The sequence below is a fragment of the Pieris napi genome, chromosome 11 (assembly GCF_905475465.1).
Source record: "Pieris napi chromosome 11, ilPieNapi1.2, whole genome shotgun sequence".
Lineage (NCBI taxonomy): Eukaryota > Metazoa > Arthropoda > Insecta > Lepidoptera > Pieridae > Pieris > Pieris napi.
The window spans coordinates 9,125,660-9,139,454 of NC_062244.1; the positions used below are offsets into that span (position 1 = coordinate 9,125,660).

Sequence of the window (13,795 nt, forward strand, 5' to 3'; positions counted from 1 at the left end):
GTGTCCGTAGTGTAATATATTTTTATTGGAATCTTTTGGGATATAATTAATTATATTGTGACGACGGAAATGACAAACCAAGCCACGAGGAATAATGGTAAAAAAAGGAATTCATTTCAAAAAGCACATTACATATTAACTAGTATTTCAATTTGAATTCATGAAGGTTACATATATTACTTAGTATATGAAACTGCATATAAATATAATTAAAATGCACTCTGGCCTTTTCGTATTAGATAAAAGTTTCCCTTCGTATATTCTATACAAGTGCCGAACATTTAAAGCGCAAAATTCACATTAGTAAAATAAATCAAATACAGTTCGATCACGTCAGAACCGGTCAGTTGCATAACCAAGGTCTGTGTCAGCTGTGAGCCAGTTTTTTATCAACACGTGAGCATTAGCTTACAAGGACAACCTTCAAAGAATATTGTTATATCGATATGTGCATCTATGTATTGTTAATCGCAACCTTCGTTTACAACGGTTTCTTTGTTCGACTTTTGACTGTGCTTCTAAAAGACTGTCATTTCGAACCATTTTGTCAGTTTGTTGAACTTTTAAAAGCGCCAGCCTACATCTAGGGAATTTTGGAGAGACACTAATATTAAATTTTAATATTATTAATTATATATATTAGCTAGTGCTTGTATTTTACACAGTATTTGACAAATATAAACCGGTGACGACGGCGTAAAGCATTTGTATGAATAATCTAACAGCGGGTCTGTTTTATACAAATAAATCTACAGTTATATTTATTGATAGTCTTTTTTATTAATATATCTTTGGTGTGGACTTTAGTTACTTTTAAACCAAATAAATTTATAGCAAACAGCTTGCGAATCTGCAAATCGTAAAATTTAATCATTTAACCCTCGGGCTGCATTATAAACGATAATACGAAATAGATAGATGATTATGATTTTTAATCTTAAAAGATCATTCATATAGTATATACTACAACAGGGAGTGAAAATTGTATAATAGTATTATAAACGTTTTATCTATCTTTAATAATGCTTTTATATAACAATAAACTAAAAATAAAATAGTGTTATGAAAAATAATAAAATAATCACTATAAACTTGCTATATCAGACTATGCCATCAATGCCACATCTAGTAAAAAATCAAATTCGAACATCTGTGTTTTGCTTTTTAGTGCTGTTTTGTTTTGTTGTTTTTATATATGTACTTACATCTGTGCGCTCTAATTTCTAATTTTTAATCTTAGTTTTAAATATTGTTTCTCAGTAAGTGAGTTATGTATGTATGCAATTCTTATGACAAATAAAGTTATTCTTAAACCTTAATAATTTAGGCATGGTTATCTAAATTTTCCAAAATAAAATAGTCCATGTAAATTGTAAATCAGTTTCTATGCAAACAAACGTACAATTTCATTTGAAACATTTCCTTATAACATTGATATGAACAGTCGATGTAACTGGCGGAGTGTCGCAAATTTGCAAATTGCATCCAAATGATTCCAAGAATCACCGATCAGCATCCACCGTTCCACTGAGCGGTTGACAATTGATACTCACTTAACATTAAGATATTTATAATCAGACAATTCACAGAAGTGTCTCGGTACTTGACTCATGTTACCATTTGGTAACGAGAAATTTGAATGGTATTTGAACAATTTGTTTTGTTACATGATAGTAATCTATCAGATTATATTAGATTTATAAACGTACATTATTAGTAGTTCTTAAATATTGTTGAATATTCAAATCATTATGCATTTTGTACAATATTTCTGTGAAATGTCTAAAGAATAATAATGAATAATTTAGTAATAACAATTGTATCACAATAAAAATATACGCAACTTTAAACATATATATTTATTTAGTTATTACAGAAAAGGTGCCAAAAAGTAATATTGATATACTAACTTACATACTACCTTAAATTACTATCAAATTTTATTACTACTTAAAAAAATTACATTCAGTCTTCCCAAACCTGTCTCAAATAATAATTCTGGTGCAGAATTGAAGAAACCAGTAAATAGCGAAAGTACGTACCTACTCGTAGATAAGGAATTGTTGACTGCTGGCGGAGGTGACTCTGAAATCTAAAATATTTTTCAGCCACATACTATCTAAGCAACGCTGGCAGATGGCCTATGAAGTCTGTTTTTCCCCACAAAACATGTAGTGCAAAGTAGTTCGCTGATTCCATATATGAAAAATAAATGGAACTACAACATAGAATTTTCGTCTAGTTTTTGAAATTATAAGTTTGTTAAACTTGTAAATTTAATACCAAAATCATAATATTCTTGAACTAAATGTTATTTTATTTCAAATGTTATAATAGAAGAATATATTAAAGCACGTAGTTAATATTTATGTAATAATAAGCAATGATCAATCAGTTTTTGTTCAATGTCATGATCAACAATTGCAATCATTATGGTGATGTAATTGTGTAAGAAAGTGTCGAGATGTGGGATTAAATAATGATATAGGGTTTATATTACTTTATTATAAACACATTGCTCAAAATGGATTGGCGTTTCGTTCTCACAGAAACAATACTCTTTCAAAATTTAGCCAGGTAAACATGTAATCATGTATGTTCATCTAGTATACGTATATAGGCTGGTTCTTCTGGCCCTTATTAAAAAAATCGAATATAGACAACATTTATTAATTAATATTGGTAACTATGTAAGTCAATATTAAATGCAAATTCACTACAAATTCCCAAATCACCCTGCGGGTGAGAAGAACTGGCAACAAACCGTCCATCAATATTTGTTATCGCCAAGTTTTTGGTTTACAAGAAAATTGTAAAGATCTTCCACCATTACTCCATTTTGAACCAAAATGTTATAATATATAAGTAACAACGCTTAGCAGGCAAAAAATAATAAATGTGTTTTGTCCTTGTCATTTCTAAGATTAATGAACGTGACAACATTCTATAAATTTTACGCTTGTTTAAAAGATTTTTATAGTCTAACCATAAATATGTTTTACAGAGTCACAATGGAGAGTCGCGTAGGCCTGGATTATATCGTGGAGCACGCTGAGTACGCCAGCAAACTTGCTGCAGCGCTTACGTCTCCAACTTCCGCCGTCAAGAAACAAGTAGGTTCTATGGATTCTATCCAGTCACTATTAATATTCCATTGCGGTACACAAAATAGCCATATAAGAGGTTAGATACGGGTTCGAGTAACGGCGCAATAATTGTTCGAACTGTTGAGAGTTTCGAACCACAAAAGATATTATATAAGCAAACATAACTAAATCATTTCGCTCCAAGTCAAGGGCACAACTACTATGGGAAGATTTATTTATTATTACTCATATTTTCGATAGTGCTGGTCTGGAGATCTCTCAGCTCTTTTATCTACCTAATGACTCAAACACCAGTGGTGAAAGGGATTCTAGATAGGATTGATGATATTTTTTGTAATGGAATTGGACATCTTTAGATTAATTATTTATGGCGTGTTTTCGTACAACACGATATTTAAAAAAAAAAATTTATATATATTTTATTAGAGCAGTGTTGGCCTAGAGGCTTTAGCGTGCGACTCTCATCCCTGAGGTCGTAGGTTCGATCCCCGGCTGTGCACCAATAGACTTTCTTTCTATGTGCGCATTAAACATTCGCTCGAACGGTAAAGCATAACATCGTGAGGACACCAGCTTGCCTTTAACAAAAAAAGTCGACGGCGTGTGTTCGATTGAAAAATGATAATGAAACAGATTCAGGAATATGAGGCCCTACCAACTAAACCAAACTAAAAAGGTTGTAGCGCCACTGCTTTTTTAAAAATATTAAACAATTAATCCTGAGCTGTACTAATAATGATACATTTTCAAGTATGTAGTTATGTATATGTATGTACTATTACATTGCAGGTGTTTGAGCTGCTATCTGCTCTTTGCGTGTATAATGCAGACGGGTATGCCAGAGCGGTCGACACGTTGGATCGATATAAGGTAGCCGTATTCATACAAATCTTATACATATAGACTAACAAGCCCATGAAAAAAAACCTGTCAAATGAACCAACGTGAATAACGCTTAGAAAGCTGTTACTATATCAGAAAATAACTCTGAGCACTATGCCGTCATTTCTGAGCGGTACATGTGAGTACGTGAATGAATGGAATTTCTCAGGTACAAATGTGGAATTACGACTAATTATTAATGTACGGCTTTTTTATAGTGTAAAGTTAATTAAAAATAAATGTCGAAAAACCTAGTGCCGTAATAGTGTAACATTTTCAATGAATATTACTTGATACGTGAAAAACAAACCATCAAAGTGGCCTAACTAAACCTCTGATTAAAACACGTGTATAAAAATACTGTGCTTAGTTAAAGGTCACAGGTATATGAAGGTAGAACTATATTATTGCATGTTTATGGAACATTAAAAATCTTATGTAAGCCTTTTTAATGAACAATTATAGATTGCAACAAGCTACTACATAATATAAAGACACATTAACACAGTTTACGTTAAAATACTTTTAGATAATTGTTTAATATATTCTTAATCCATTTCCAGGTGTTGAAAGGCGACAGGTACCGTCTGAGCATAGTTGTGGATGAACTACGAAATGCTGCCACCATAGACTACAAAACAGCATTGCTCGCGTTCATCAACTGTCTCATCATTTCCGCACCACGACTGCCTGATAGGATTCGAGTGAGAAACGAATTTATTGGTAAGAAATCGGATCAAATATAATTAGATAATTATTCGGTTTTCTGTCTATAGTCTAAACTGACAAATATAACTATTGGTTCTGTACTTCGGCTCAGTAGTCCACAACTGAGCGTTTCTTATGGCAGTGTTGCCCACTGAAGTATTTCCGAATCAATTTGCCTAAGGGTTCTTCAAGAAAAGAGAAAAGAGCGTACCAATTATTAAAAGGCCGGCAACGCACGCCCGTTTGCCCCCAGTTATATAAAAAAAGTCTAAACTGTATCCTAAGCAACCACATAATCTCAAGAAGCAACCACACCCTTAAAGTTCAGCTAGAACTTTGTGAGCGCGTTCATGCGTTCATTTCATTATAATTATTAATGAAACAGAAATGTATGTTATCCATCCTCTAGGCTCCACTAGGCTTTACTCATTTGATTTTGTTTTTGGAAAATAAGAATTTGTATATAATATCTATTTAATGACGTATAAATTAAATACACACAAAACTGTCTTTGGGTGATATCAAAAATGTATTCCAATTATTACTTACTTAAAAGATAAGTATTCTGCTGTACAGGGTTGACAACTGGCCTTTGAGTTGATCCTCATAATTTCATTACTTGCTCGCTGCTTAAGGTCAAGTTAAGACAAATATTCATATATATTTTTTACATTTCATCCTCGATGTTTTATATTAAAAGTAAGAAATATTATTAAAATTATTTAAGCATTCAGTTTTAGTAAGAGCCTCCATGGTATCTGGTAACGCGTTTAATTCCCGGATAAAGAATAAAATGTACATGAGGCGGGTTGAAATAGGTGCATATATTATGCATTATTAATTAGGAGTGACGTTCACACAATGATCACATTATATCCTAACTAAATACTGCATCGGTGACCACAGAGCTGGTGCATTCCTCGCTCAACGAATATGTATCGCAATACAGCGAGGAAATGCTGCCAGCGTTAAAGGTACACTGCCACAGGGACCAATCTTTTAAAATTTGTTTTAATTTTCTATTTATTAATTTTTAATTATTATTATTTCTATTTAGCTTAAGCCAATTGTAAATACTGTATATTTGTGTGTTAGAATTAAAAATATTTTTTTAAATAATTATATTATAATATTCTTTACAGGTCTGGGCTTACTACCAACATTGAGTAACGTAAGGTAAGCAAAAAGTAGCCTATTACAATAATTGGTAGTCGGAACCACTATTTACGAGTCCGCCCACAATCTTAAAACTCCAGTTGTTATTTCCATTAATGTGGTCAAACAACTTGTCAACAGTATTCACATTTTAATTAAAACACTACAAATCGCTTAAAAACCTAATTTGTCACTAACCAGTTCCAACGGTTTTGTAATCAAAAAGGTTATATGTTTTTTAATCAGATGTTTTGAATTAGGAATAATCTTCTTGGATTTTGTATCTATGGTATTCGCGATACATCTATATAATATATCGAGAATGGCTGAACCGATTTGGCTAATGATCTTGAAATATTTGTGGAAGTTCAGGAAAGGTTTAAACATAATAATTAAAGAAAAATAATAAAAACGACAATTATTAATTATGTAATGTCATTAGTCTTTTTATTGTTGTATATTATGTAGGTGACACGAAGTTCACCGGGTGATCTAGTTGTATAGATAAAAGTCTGGAATCTTGGTGTTTCTCTGGCTTTTAAATTACGGAACGCACTATAAATACAGGATTTGAGAGGAATATTTTTTACGTATGTAAAACGTTACTGTTTTATTGCGCTCAATATTATACATATTTATTAATTATTAAAATCACTAGATTATTATATCATAGATAAACATTCGAAGAACGCACGTCTCCATATTAATATTATAATAATATCGTTATTTCACATAAAAAAGGACAAAGACTAGAATTATTCATGGCACGTCAGTGAGTTAGAAAACGACCAAAAAGGCAATGCGTAGGCGCCTGCGCACCGAGAATGGACAGACTCGATTATGATTAATACGTAAACAACGTCCGTTTTCATTTTATACTAATCGTTATTCTGCGGTCATAAACCCGGGACAGTTAAGTTATAACTTAATAAAATCATTATGTTTCGATATTTTTAGTTATACTACGCTATTATTAAAACAAATGTAAATCGGATTTTTAAGTTCAAAAATTAAATCGCTTACTTAAATTAGGTTCTTACAAAATTGGACAAATTGTTTTTTTGAACGTGCTTATCACAAATCAACTGAATTTAATTATCGATGAAAATAAGTTAATACATAACTAAAACTATGTATAGTCTAGCAATTCAAAGGGGGAACGCTGCCAGTATCTTCGGAACCTTGCCTAAAGGGACTTTTTTTAATGATATATTTTAGTTTATGTTTAGTTATTTATTTCAATGTATATTATTTTATTATTATTAAACATTACTTCTAAAAACTAAAAGTTATCTTGCACACATATATTTATTAGAATCAAATTTTTTTATATCGTTTTGATTCGACAAATTCGCTTTATGCACCTTTATGAACCTTTAGGCAAAGACCCAAACTAGTTTTTATAAAAATATTTGAATTACTTAACCTGAAACTTTCTTACAGACATGACGCAGCAAGTAACCCAGAACTGGGAGTTCAGTTGGACGTGTTTGAGGAGCAACGGGAGAGTGATGAGGCTCAGGGCCCCGGAGGCATCAACCTCAACTCCCATCTCGATGTCTTCTATGCTATACTCAAACAAGTAAGACCCCTAGATGACTAAGCTTGAATAAAACCTTTGTTGTTGTAAGATGTATGTTGAGTCTCTTCTTAAATTCTTTCTTGTGTTTTTTCGTTGTATATATGCATTACTAGGTAGAGGTTGGAGGAGGCCTATGATAGGGTTCTAAAAACTAGAGTAAGGGAGCGTTCAAGTATTACCGGGTGGGGGTCCTGTTATAAAACGTTACGATGCGGGTCGGGGATTCAATTACGCGTTATTGTTAATATTATTTTCGACTTTCCAGTACTTTACACCACATAATGGTAACCTTTAGGTATAAAGAGTCACTAGGTGGTCACAAAACGTTTTACTGTACTTGAGTACAGAAAAACGTTACGGCGCGTTACATGGGGGGGGGGGTCAATAATCTCCAAATACTGCGTGACGTAATACTTGAACGCTCCCTAAGGAGTTTGTATAAATTTGTAATTATTTATATTGTAACATTTTTAGAAATAAATGACTGTATTATTATATGCATTACAATGGTGACCCTTTTAAGGAAAAAGGATTCCAGCTCTTCCTTAAGAATTCACAATATTGTCTGTTAAGACAAGCTATGGCCGTCAAATGAAGATCGATTCAACATTACTACACTGTAAAATTCTTAAGATTTCTGGCTTCGAATTTTTACTTTTTACTTAGGTGTTTCGTTGTATCGTTACTAAGCCACAGTCGACACCAACAAAAGCCGTTTCGCAGCTATATAGTTACAGCGCTTGATTTAACCAAGTGTTTTAATAGCTCCAGGCGTATTTAAGTACTGGGAGAGTCAATCATAAAATATTATGACGAATGGAGAACTTCGTACTTTTTGCTTTATTCCTTGCCATCATTATACGAATAAGAGTCATTATTAATTTCAGGTTTCCGACACGCCACAAGAGATTCCGTTCCTTAGCATACTTCAACATCTTCTTCGGATAGACCCCAAAGAGCCCGTGAGTGACATCGTATGGGACACGGCAGAGACCTTAGTACATCGAGCTACGCTGTTGGAGAGCAGGGAAGATGCTGCTAAGTTGCTGAGAGCTCCAAGTGTCCAGGTACTGATTACCAAGAAAATTTGGATAAATAGTACTAGAAAGCTAAATGCGTTGAGCACTGGAAGTTTTGTATGACCAATTATTTGAGAAGGTTTTGAAGTAAACCGCGAACCTTTCAGTATTTTTATCCACCTTTTTTTATAGAAAAGAGTTCAAACGGGCAGGAGACTCACCTGATGTTAAGTGATACCAATGCCCATGGTCAATCAATGGTTGAGGACTCGCAAGTGCGTTGAGCTGTAAAGAGTTGAAAAGAGCGTACTAATTACGCGCAAGCCCTCTGGCATTGAGTGTCGATGGAATCATTAAACATCAGATGAGCATCTTGCCCGTTTGCCCCCTCTTCTATAAAAAACTAATAATAATATAACTATATTTATGTACATAACAGATTGAACTATAAAAAGGCACCTAAAACTCTGCCCTGCAGTAAGACTGAAATATAGTTTAAGAATAATTTTCAGGCTAAAGTAGGATGTATGTGCCAGCATCGTGATGCAGGGTCAGCTCGCAAGCAAAGTCTGCAAAGGGCCCTGTCTCCGCCACCACCACCTCCACCAGCTCCAGTTCCTCCACCTGGTAAGCAAGTGTATATTAAATCTCTATTGTTTAGAGAAGAAACCTCAACATATGAGTTTTGTTAAGATTTTCGGCGGAGCGGCTTTTATATATATAGGTTTTATGTTCATTATAATGAAATTGTTAATATATTTATATTTTAAGGAATTAATTTTATTAAATATTGAGATTTTATAGGCTTAGTGTAAATATGGTTTGATTGTAGCATTAACACTGTGCAATTGCCTTTTAAATAAAAATATTCAAGTGAATCCATCAGCAAACGTAATAATGATTTATTAAACGGTTATTAAATGCAAAGCAAAAAAAAATTATAGCCATTTAAACTTTTATCAACTCTCGGTAGCAGTAGGGCATGATTTCTTTGGAAATAAAATTTCCCTTTAACAATCAGACACTGAAAATTAATGATAGTTTTTGTTAATGATATTATTATAATTCGTTATTAAATACATTTGAGTCTAAGTCAAAATAAAAAGTATTTTTTATAATGACTTATTTTTTATGCGAATAGCTGACAATCAAATAATGAAAAATGGTAGCCATCGTGTTATCTAAACTATATACAATATTTCAGCGGCCCCCTTACCACCAGCTCCTCCAGCTCCACCGCCCGCACCTCCACGTGGGCCACTACCCCCGCCGCCACCTCCGCTGTCTGGCCCCGCACCCCCACCATTGGGACCGCCTCCCCCACCACCTGTCAACATTAAACTGCCGCAGCAGGAAACGCCACTACCGAAGACCAAGATGAAGACTATCAATTGGAACAAGATACCCAATAATAAAGTAAGTGTTTAGCTTGTCTTTTATTATTTTAAAGCTGAAGAGTTGGAACGCGCTAATCTAGGAGCAGAGAATCAATGAGAAAAGAAAACAAAGAAACCCGTTTTCTAAAGTATGAAGCCTCTTTTAATTTTAAAAAGTACTAGAAAGGTATCTCTTTTCAGGTTATTATTCAGGTTGAATTTACTGATTTTACAATAATACATTACTAAAGTATTTTTATTGACGCTATATTAATACTTATCCAAATTAATACGTTATTCATGACAATAATTTTAAGTATAACTACCCTTGACATCATTTGATTTGAACTATCTTAGGATATATAATTATTGTAAAAAAAATCGTGGCGCTACATTTTTAGGTCTGGGTCTCAGATTTCTGTATCAGCCTCCTGTGCCTGACACACGCCGTCGACTTTTGGGTCTAAGGCAAGCCGGTTTCCTCACGCTGTTTTCCTTCACCGTTTGAAAAAGAAAGAAAGTTCAATGGTGCACAGCCAGGGATTGAACCTAAGACCTCAGGGATGAGAGTCGCACGCTGAGGCTACTAGGCCAACACTGCATACTAATATTATAGCAGATTTAAACAAGGAAAATAAGGAGCAAACAAGAGCGTTTATGCATGGGCCGGGCCTTACACGCGAGAAAAAGCTAGCTATAATTTTTAATGTAGTTTTTAATCTTAATATATAAAGAGTATGTCTTTAGGTAATTGGACAAAACAATATCTGGTCTCTGGTCGCATCGAGTCATCAACATTCACCTAAAGCGGAGCTTGACTGGAGTGAAATTGAGGGTCTCTTCTGTCAACAAGTAAGTTGAACAATTTTCATATTCTGCATCGTCAAGAATAGAAAGATAATTTTTTGATTCTAAAAAAAAATTTAAAATTACCATATTTTTAGGTTTCTCCTTAAATCCATAATTCTTGACCAGTTTTATATCATCTGAGGCAAAAAAAAATTGTCTAGAAAATCAAACCGATGTCTACGTTGTGCACACCACCACCATAGGTGGGCCTTATTTTCTGAAGGGCTTTTTTTAGCGACTAAAATTAATTACAAGCACTGGGAACTGTTGATCCTACATATATAAGTAGTCCGAAACGGCCCGTCCGATTTTTATAATTTTTAATTGATTGATTAGAGAATAGATCGTAAAGTATATTTGATTCTTGAAACAAACAGGGGAATCTGTGGCCAGCTAGTAGAGAAATAAAATAATTTTACATCTTGAATTATTTTAAAGCCAATACTATATTTTAGATACAGCCACCAGGTTCAGCAGGCTCGTCTCCAAGGTTGGGAAGAAGCCCAATTTGCGACAGTTCTGGTGAGAGAAAACAGAGGAAAGAGCCCTCTGAGATCACACTTCTTGATGGGAAGAGGAGTTTGAACGTCAATATCTTCCTAAAGCAATTTCGAAGGTATGTCTTGTTCGATTTCGCTTTCATGTGATTCTTGTAATGATCTTGGATTTATGTTATAACGCCTTTCTTCGCTCACTTTTACTGCCACTGTTGATATTGAGACTCTTTAGTATATACCCCTTATTAAAAAAAATGTAAATGATACGACTAGAACGCACATTACACAACTAATACTCAGAATTTGAAGATTTCTTTACTAAACAGAAAAAAACTGTAGCTACAACCCTTTTTAGACTTGGGTTTCAGATTTCTGTGTCTGTTTCATGATAACTTGTGAATCGATTAGGCAAGTAGGTAGGTAGGTGACTGTTCTTGCCACACTCCGTAGATTTTTTGGGTCTAAGGCATTTCGGTTAACTATCGATGTTTCCCTTTACCGGCTGTGTATCAATGAAATAAATGCGCATTTAACACTCGCTCATAATTATGGAACTTTCATCGAATACGCTCTTCATTCAAGATTAGTAGCAATTACGACTGGTCTAAAATACCAAAAACAGATAAAATTCTTACGCTTTCTTTATTTCATACATTTCTTTTCAGTTCGAACGAAGATATAATCCAACTAATACGAGAAGGTGCCCACGATGATATCGGTACTGAAAAGTTACGTGGTCTACTAAAGATCCTGCCTGAAATAGACGAATGTGAAATGCTGAAGGCGTACACGGGTGATTCTACCAAGCTTGGGAATGCTGAGAAGTTCCTGTTACAGCTCATACAGTTGCCCAAGTAAGAATTTACATCAAACTCAATAATAACAGAAATGGAAAATCATAGACTATAAAGAGAGAGATTACCCTCCCCTCCCTCGTGCTCCCCTACTGCGCCTTTTAAAATCGTTGTTGTTTTGTCCTATGTGTGAACTGTAAATTGCTGTGTTTACATTTGCCTATTATTATATTTATTTTTATTTAAGTCGCATTTGTATAAAACAAAAATAAAATCATATCTGTGAAAAAATTCAAGGACACTTCTATAATTTTAACTACAATTGTATTTTTGATGTGTTTATCAAGTTTCCTTAAAATAAATAAATAGAGGAAAACTAAATTATAATAATCTATAAATACAGATAACAGATATATTAAAGTAATCTTTTTATTTAATTACTCGCTTTAAATTGAAGGCTTTTTTGATGATACCAGGGTGACATCCGGTCTTTTAGCGGGAAAAAAATTTACAAATTTAGATGATATTAAGCTTTAATCGCATACAATAAAGTTTATTCTGAAAGATTTATACGTAAGATATATTTTACAAAATAATGTAATTGGACAGTCAAAATCCTCAGAAAACAATTTTTTTATCTTATCCCTTAGAATAGAACATCTATGCTTGTGTCTTATGTTTCTTAAAGTCCCCTGACATTCACCTGGCCGACTTCAGATCTTTGTTGGGGAATCCAGACCACCATGCTGGGGCAAATCATTTAAGTCACGCGGGGAGTTCTGGGTTCGGTCTGGAAGGTGCAATGCACCTAACGTCCCCATCTGCTATAACATTTTTACTTCATACATATTTAACTTTACCTTATATTTCAGTTATAAGCTCCGTATTGAGTGTATGCTCCTGAAAGAGGAATGGGCCTCCACTGCTGGCTACTTGGAGAGTGCTATTAATGCAATTCTAGTAGCTGGAGATGATCTTATGTCTTCGAGAGCTATTCAGGTAAAGATCTTAAATGTAATTTTTCACTAGCCGTAAAATTTAAAATCAAACGCAGTTTCTAATGTATAAAGAAAGTAAACAGATTATAACATAAAATTATCTGAAAAATAAATTTCGATTGAGATATTAATGTTAAGTTTATGTACCATTTGCGACATCAGCTCTACAGTTATTGAACTTCATCGAAATGAGACCTGATTGTTAGAGGACGTGCCAATAATTAGAGCTAGTGCCAATAATTTCTATAAATTATTAAGTCAACAAAATTGGTAATACGTTGACCGGCTAGTTTTACTAGAAACCATTGTGGGTTCAACAGCGATTACATTATCTGATTGACCGTATATCAATAAGAGTGTCTGCCATACCTTATTCAAGATTTTTTTATTCATTTTCACCTTTTAACATTTGTTATATTTAACTGTATCTTTTTTGTTATTATTTGGTTTTAGGAAGTGCTATACATCGCCCTAATAGCTGGTAACTTCTTAAACGCGGGTGGTTACGCTGGCGGTGCAGCGGGTGTGAAGTTATCTTCGCTTCAAAAGCTGTCTGATATTCGCGCTAATAAGCCAGGCATGAATCTCATGCACTATGTTGCTATGGTAAGCTGTCTTTTTTATATGGGTGGAACGAGTAAAAGTGTGTTAATTTCTTTGACTATAATATAATACATTTATTTTTCATTCTTTAAATCATATTATTTAAATCAGTAGCAGGAATTAGGAACATATAACAAAGAAAATTAAAAACACAGTTTTTAATAAAGATATCTTAGTGAATGAGGCAGAAAATTGTGAGAGATATTGAATATATTGACAAAGTTT

The 13,795-nt window shown here is 33.6% G+C and overlaps 1 protein-coding gene across 3 annotated transcripts in view; it reads left to right on the plus strand.

The window, feature by feature from the left end:
- Positions 1–13,795, plus strand: part of LOC125053672 (inverted formin-2) — a 73,538-nt gene that overhangs the window by 52,984 nt on the left and 6,759 nt on the right. For all 3 annotated transcript variants that reach the window (XM_047655164.1, XM_047655166.1, XM_047655165.1), the window contains 13 exons: positions 3,005–3,113; positions 3,897–3,977; positions 4,553–4,712; positions 5,840–5,873; positions 7,296–7,434; positions 8,322–8,501; positions 8,966–9,080; positions 9,658–9,869; positions 10,577–10,681; positions 11,134–11,294; positions 11,841–12,029; positions 12,842–12,968; positions 13,421–13,573. In XM_047655164.1, the coding sequence (XP_047511120.1) occupies positions 3,012–3,113; positions 3,897–3,977; positions 4,553–4,712; positions 5,840–5,873; positions 7,296–7,434; positions 8,322–8,501; positions 8,966–9,080; positions 9,658–9,869; positions 10,577–10,681; positions 11,134–11,294; positions 11,841–12,029; positions 12,842–12,968; positions 13,421–13,573 (1,758 nt within the window). In that variant the 5' untranslated portion in view covers positions 3,005–3,011. The remainder of the gene's footprint in view (positions 1–3,004; positions 3,114–3,896; positions 3,978–4,552; positions 4,713–5,839; positions 5,874–7,295; positions 7,435–8,321; positions 8,502–8,965; positions 9,081–9,657; positions 9,870–10,576; positions 10,682–11,133; positions 11,295–11,840; positions 12,030–12,841; positions 12,969–13,420; positions 13,574–13,795) is intronic.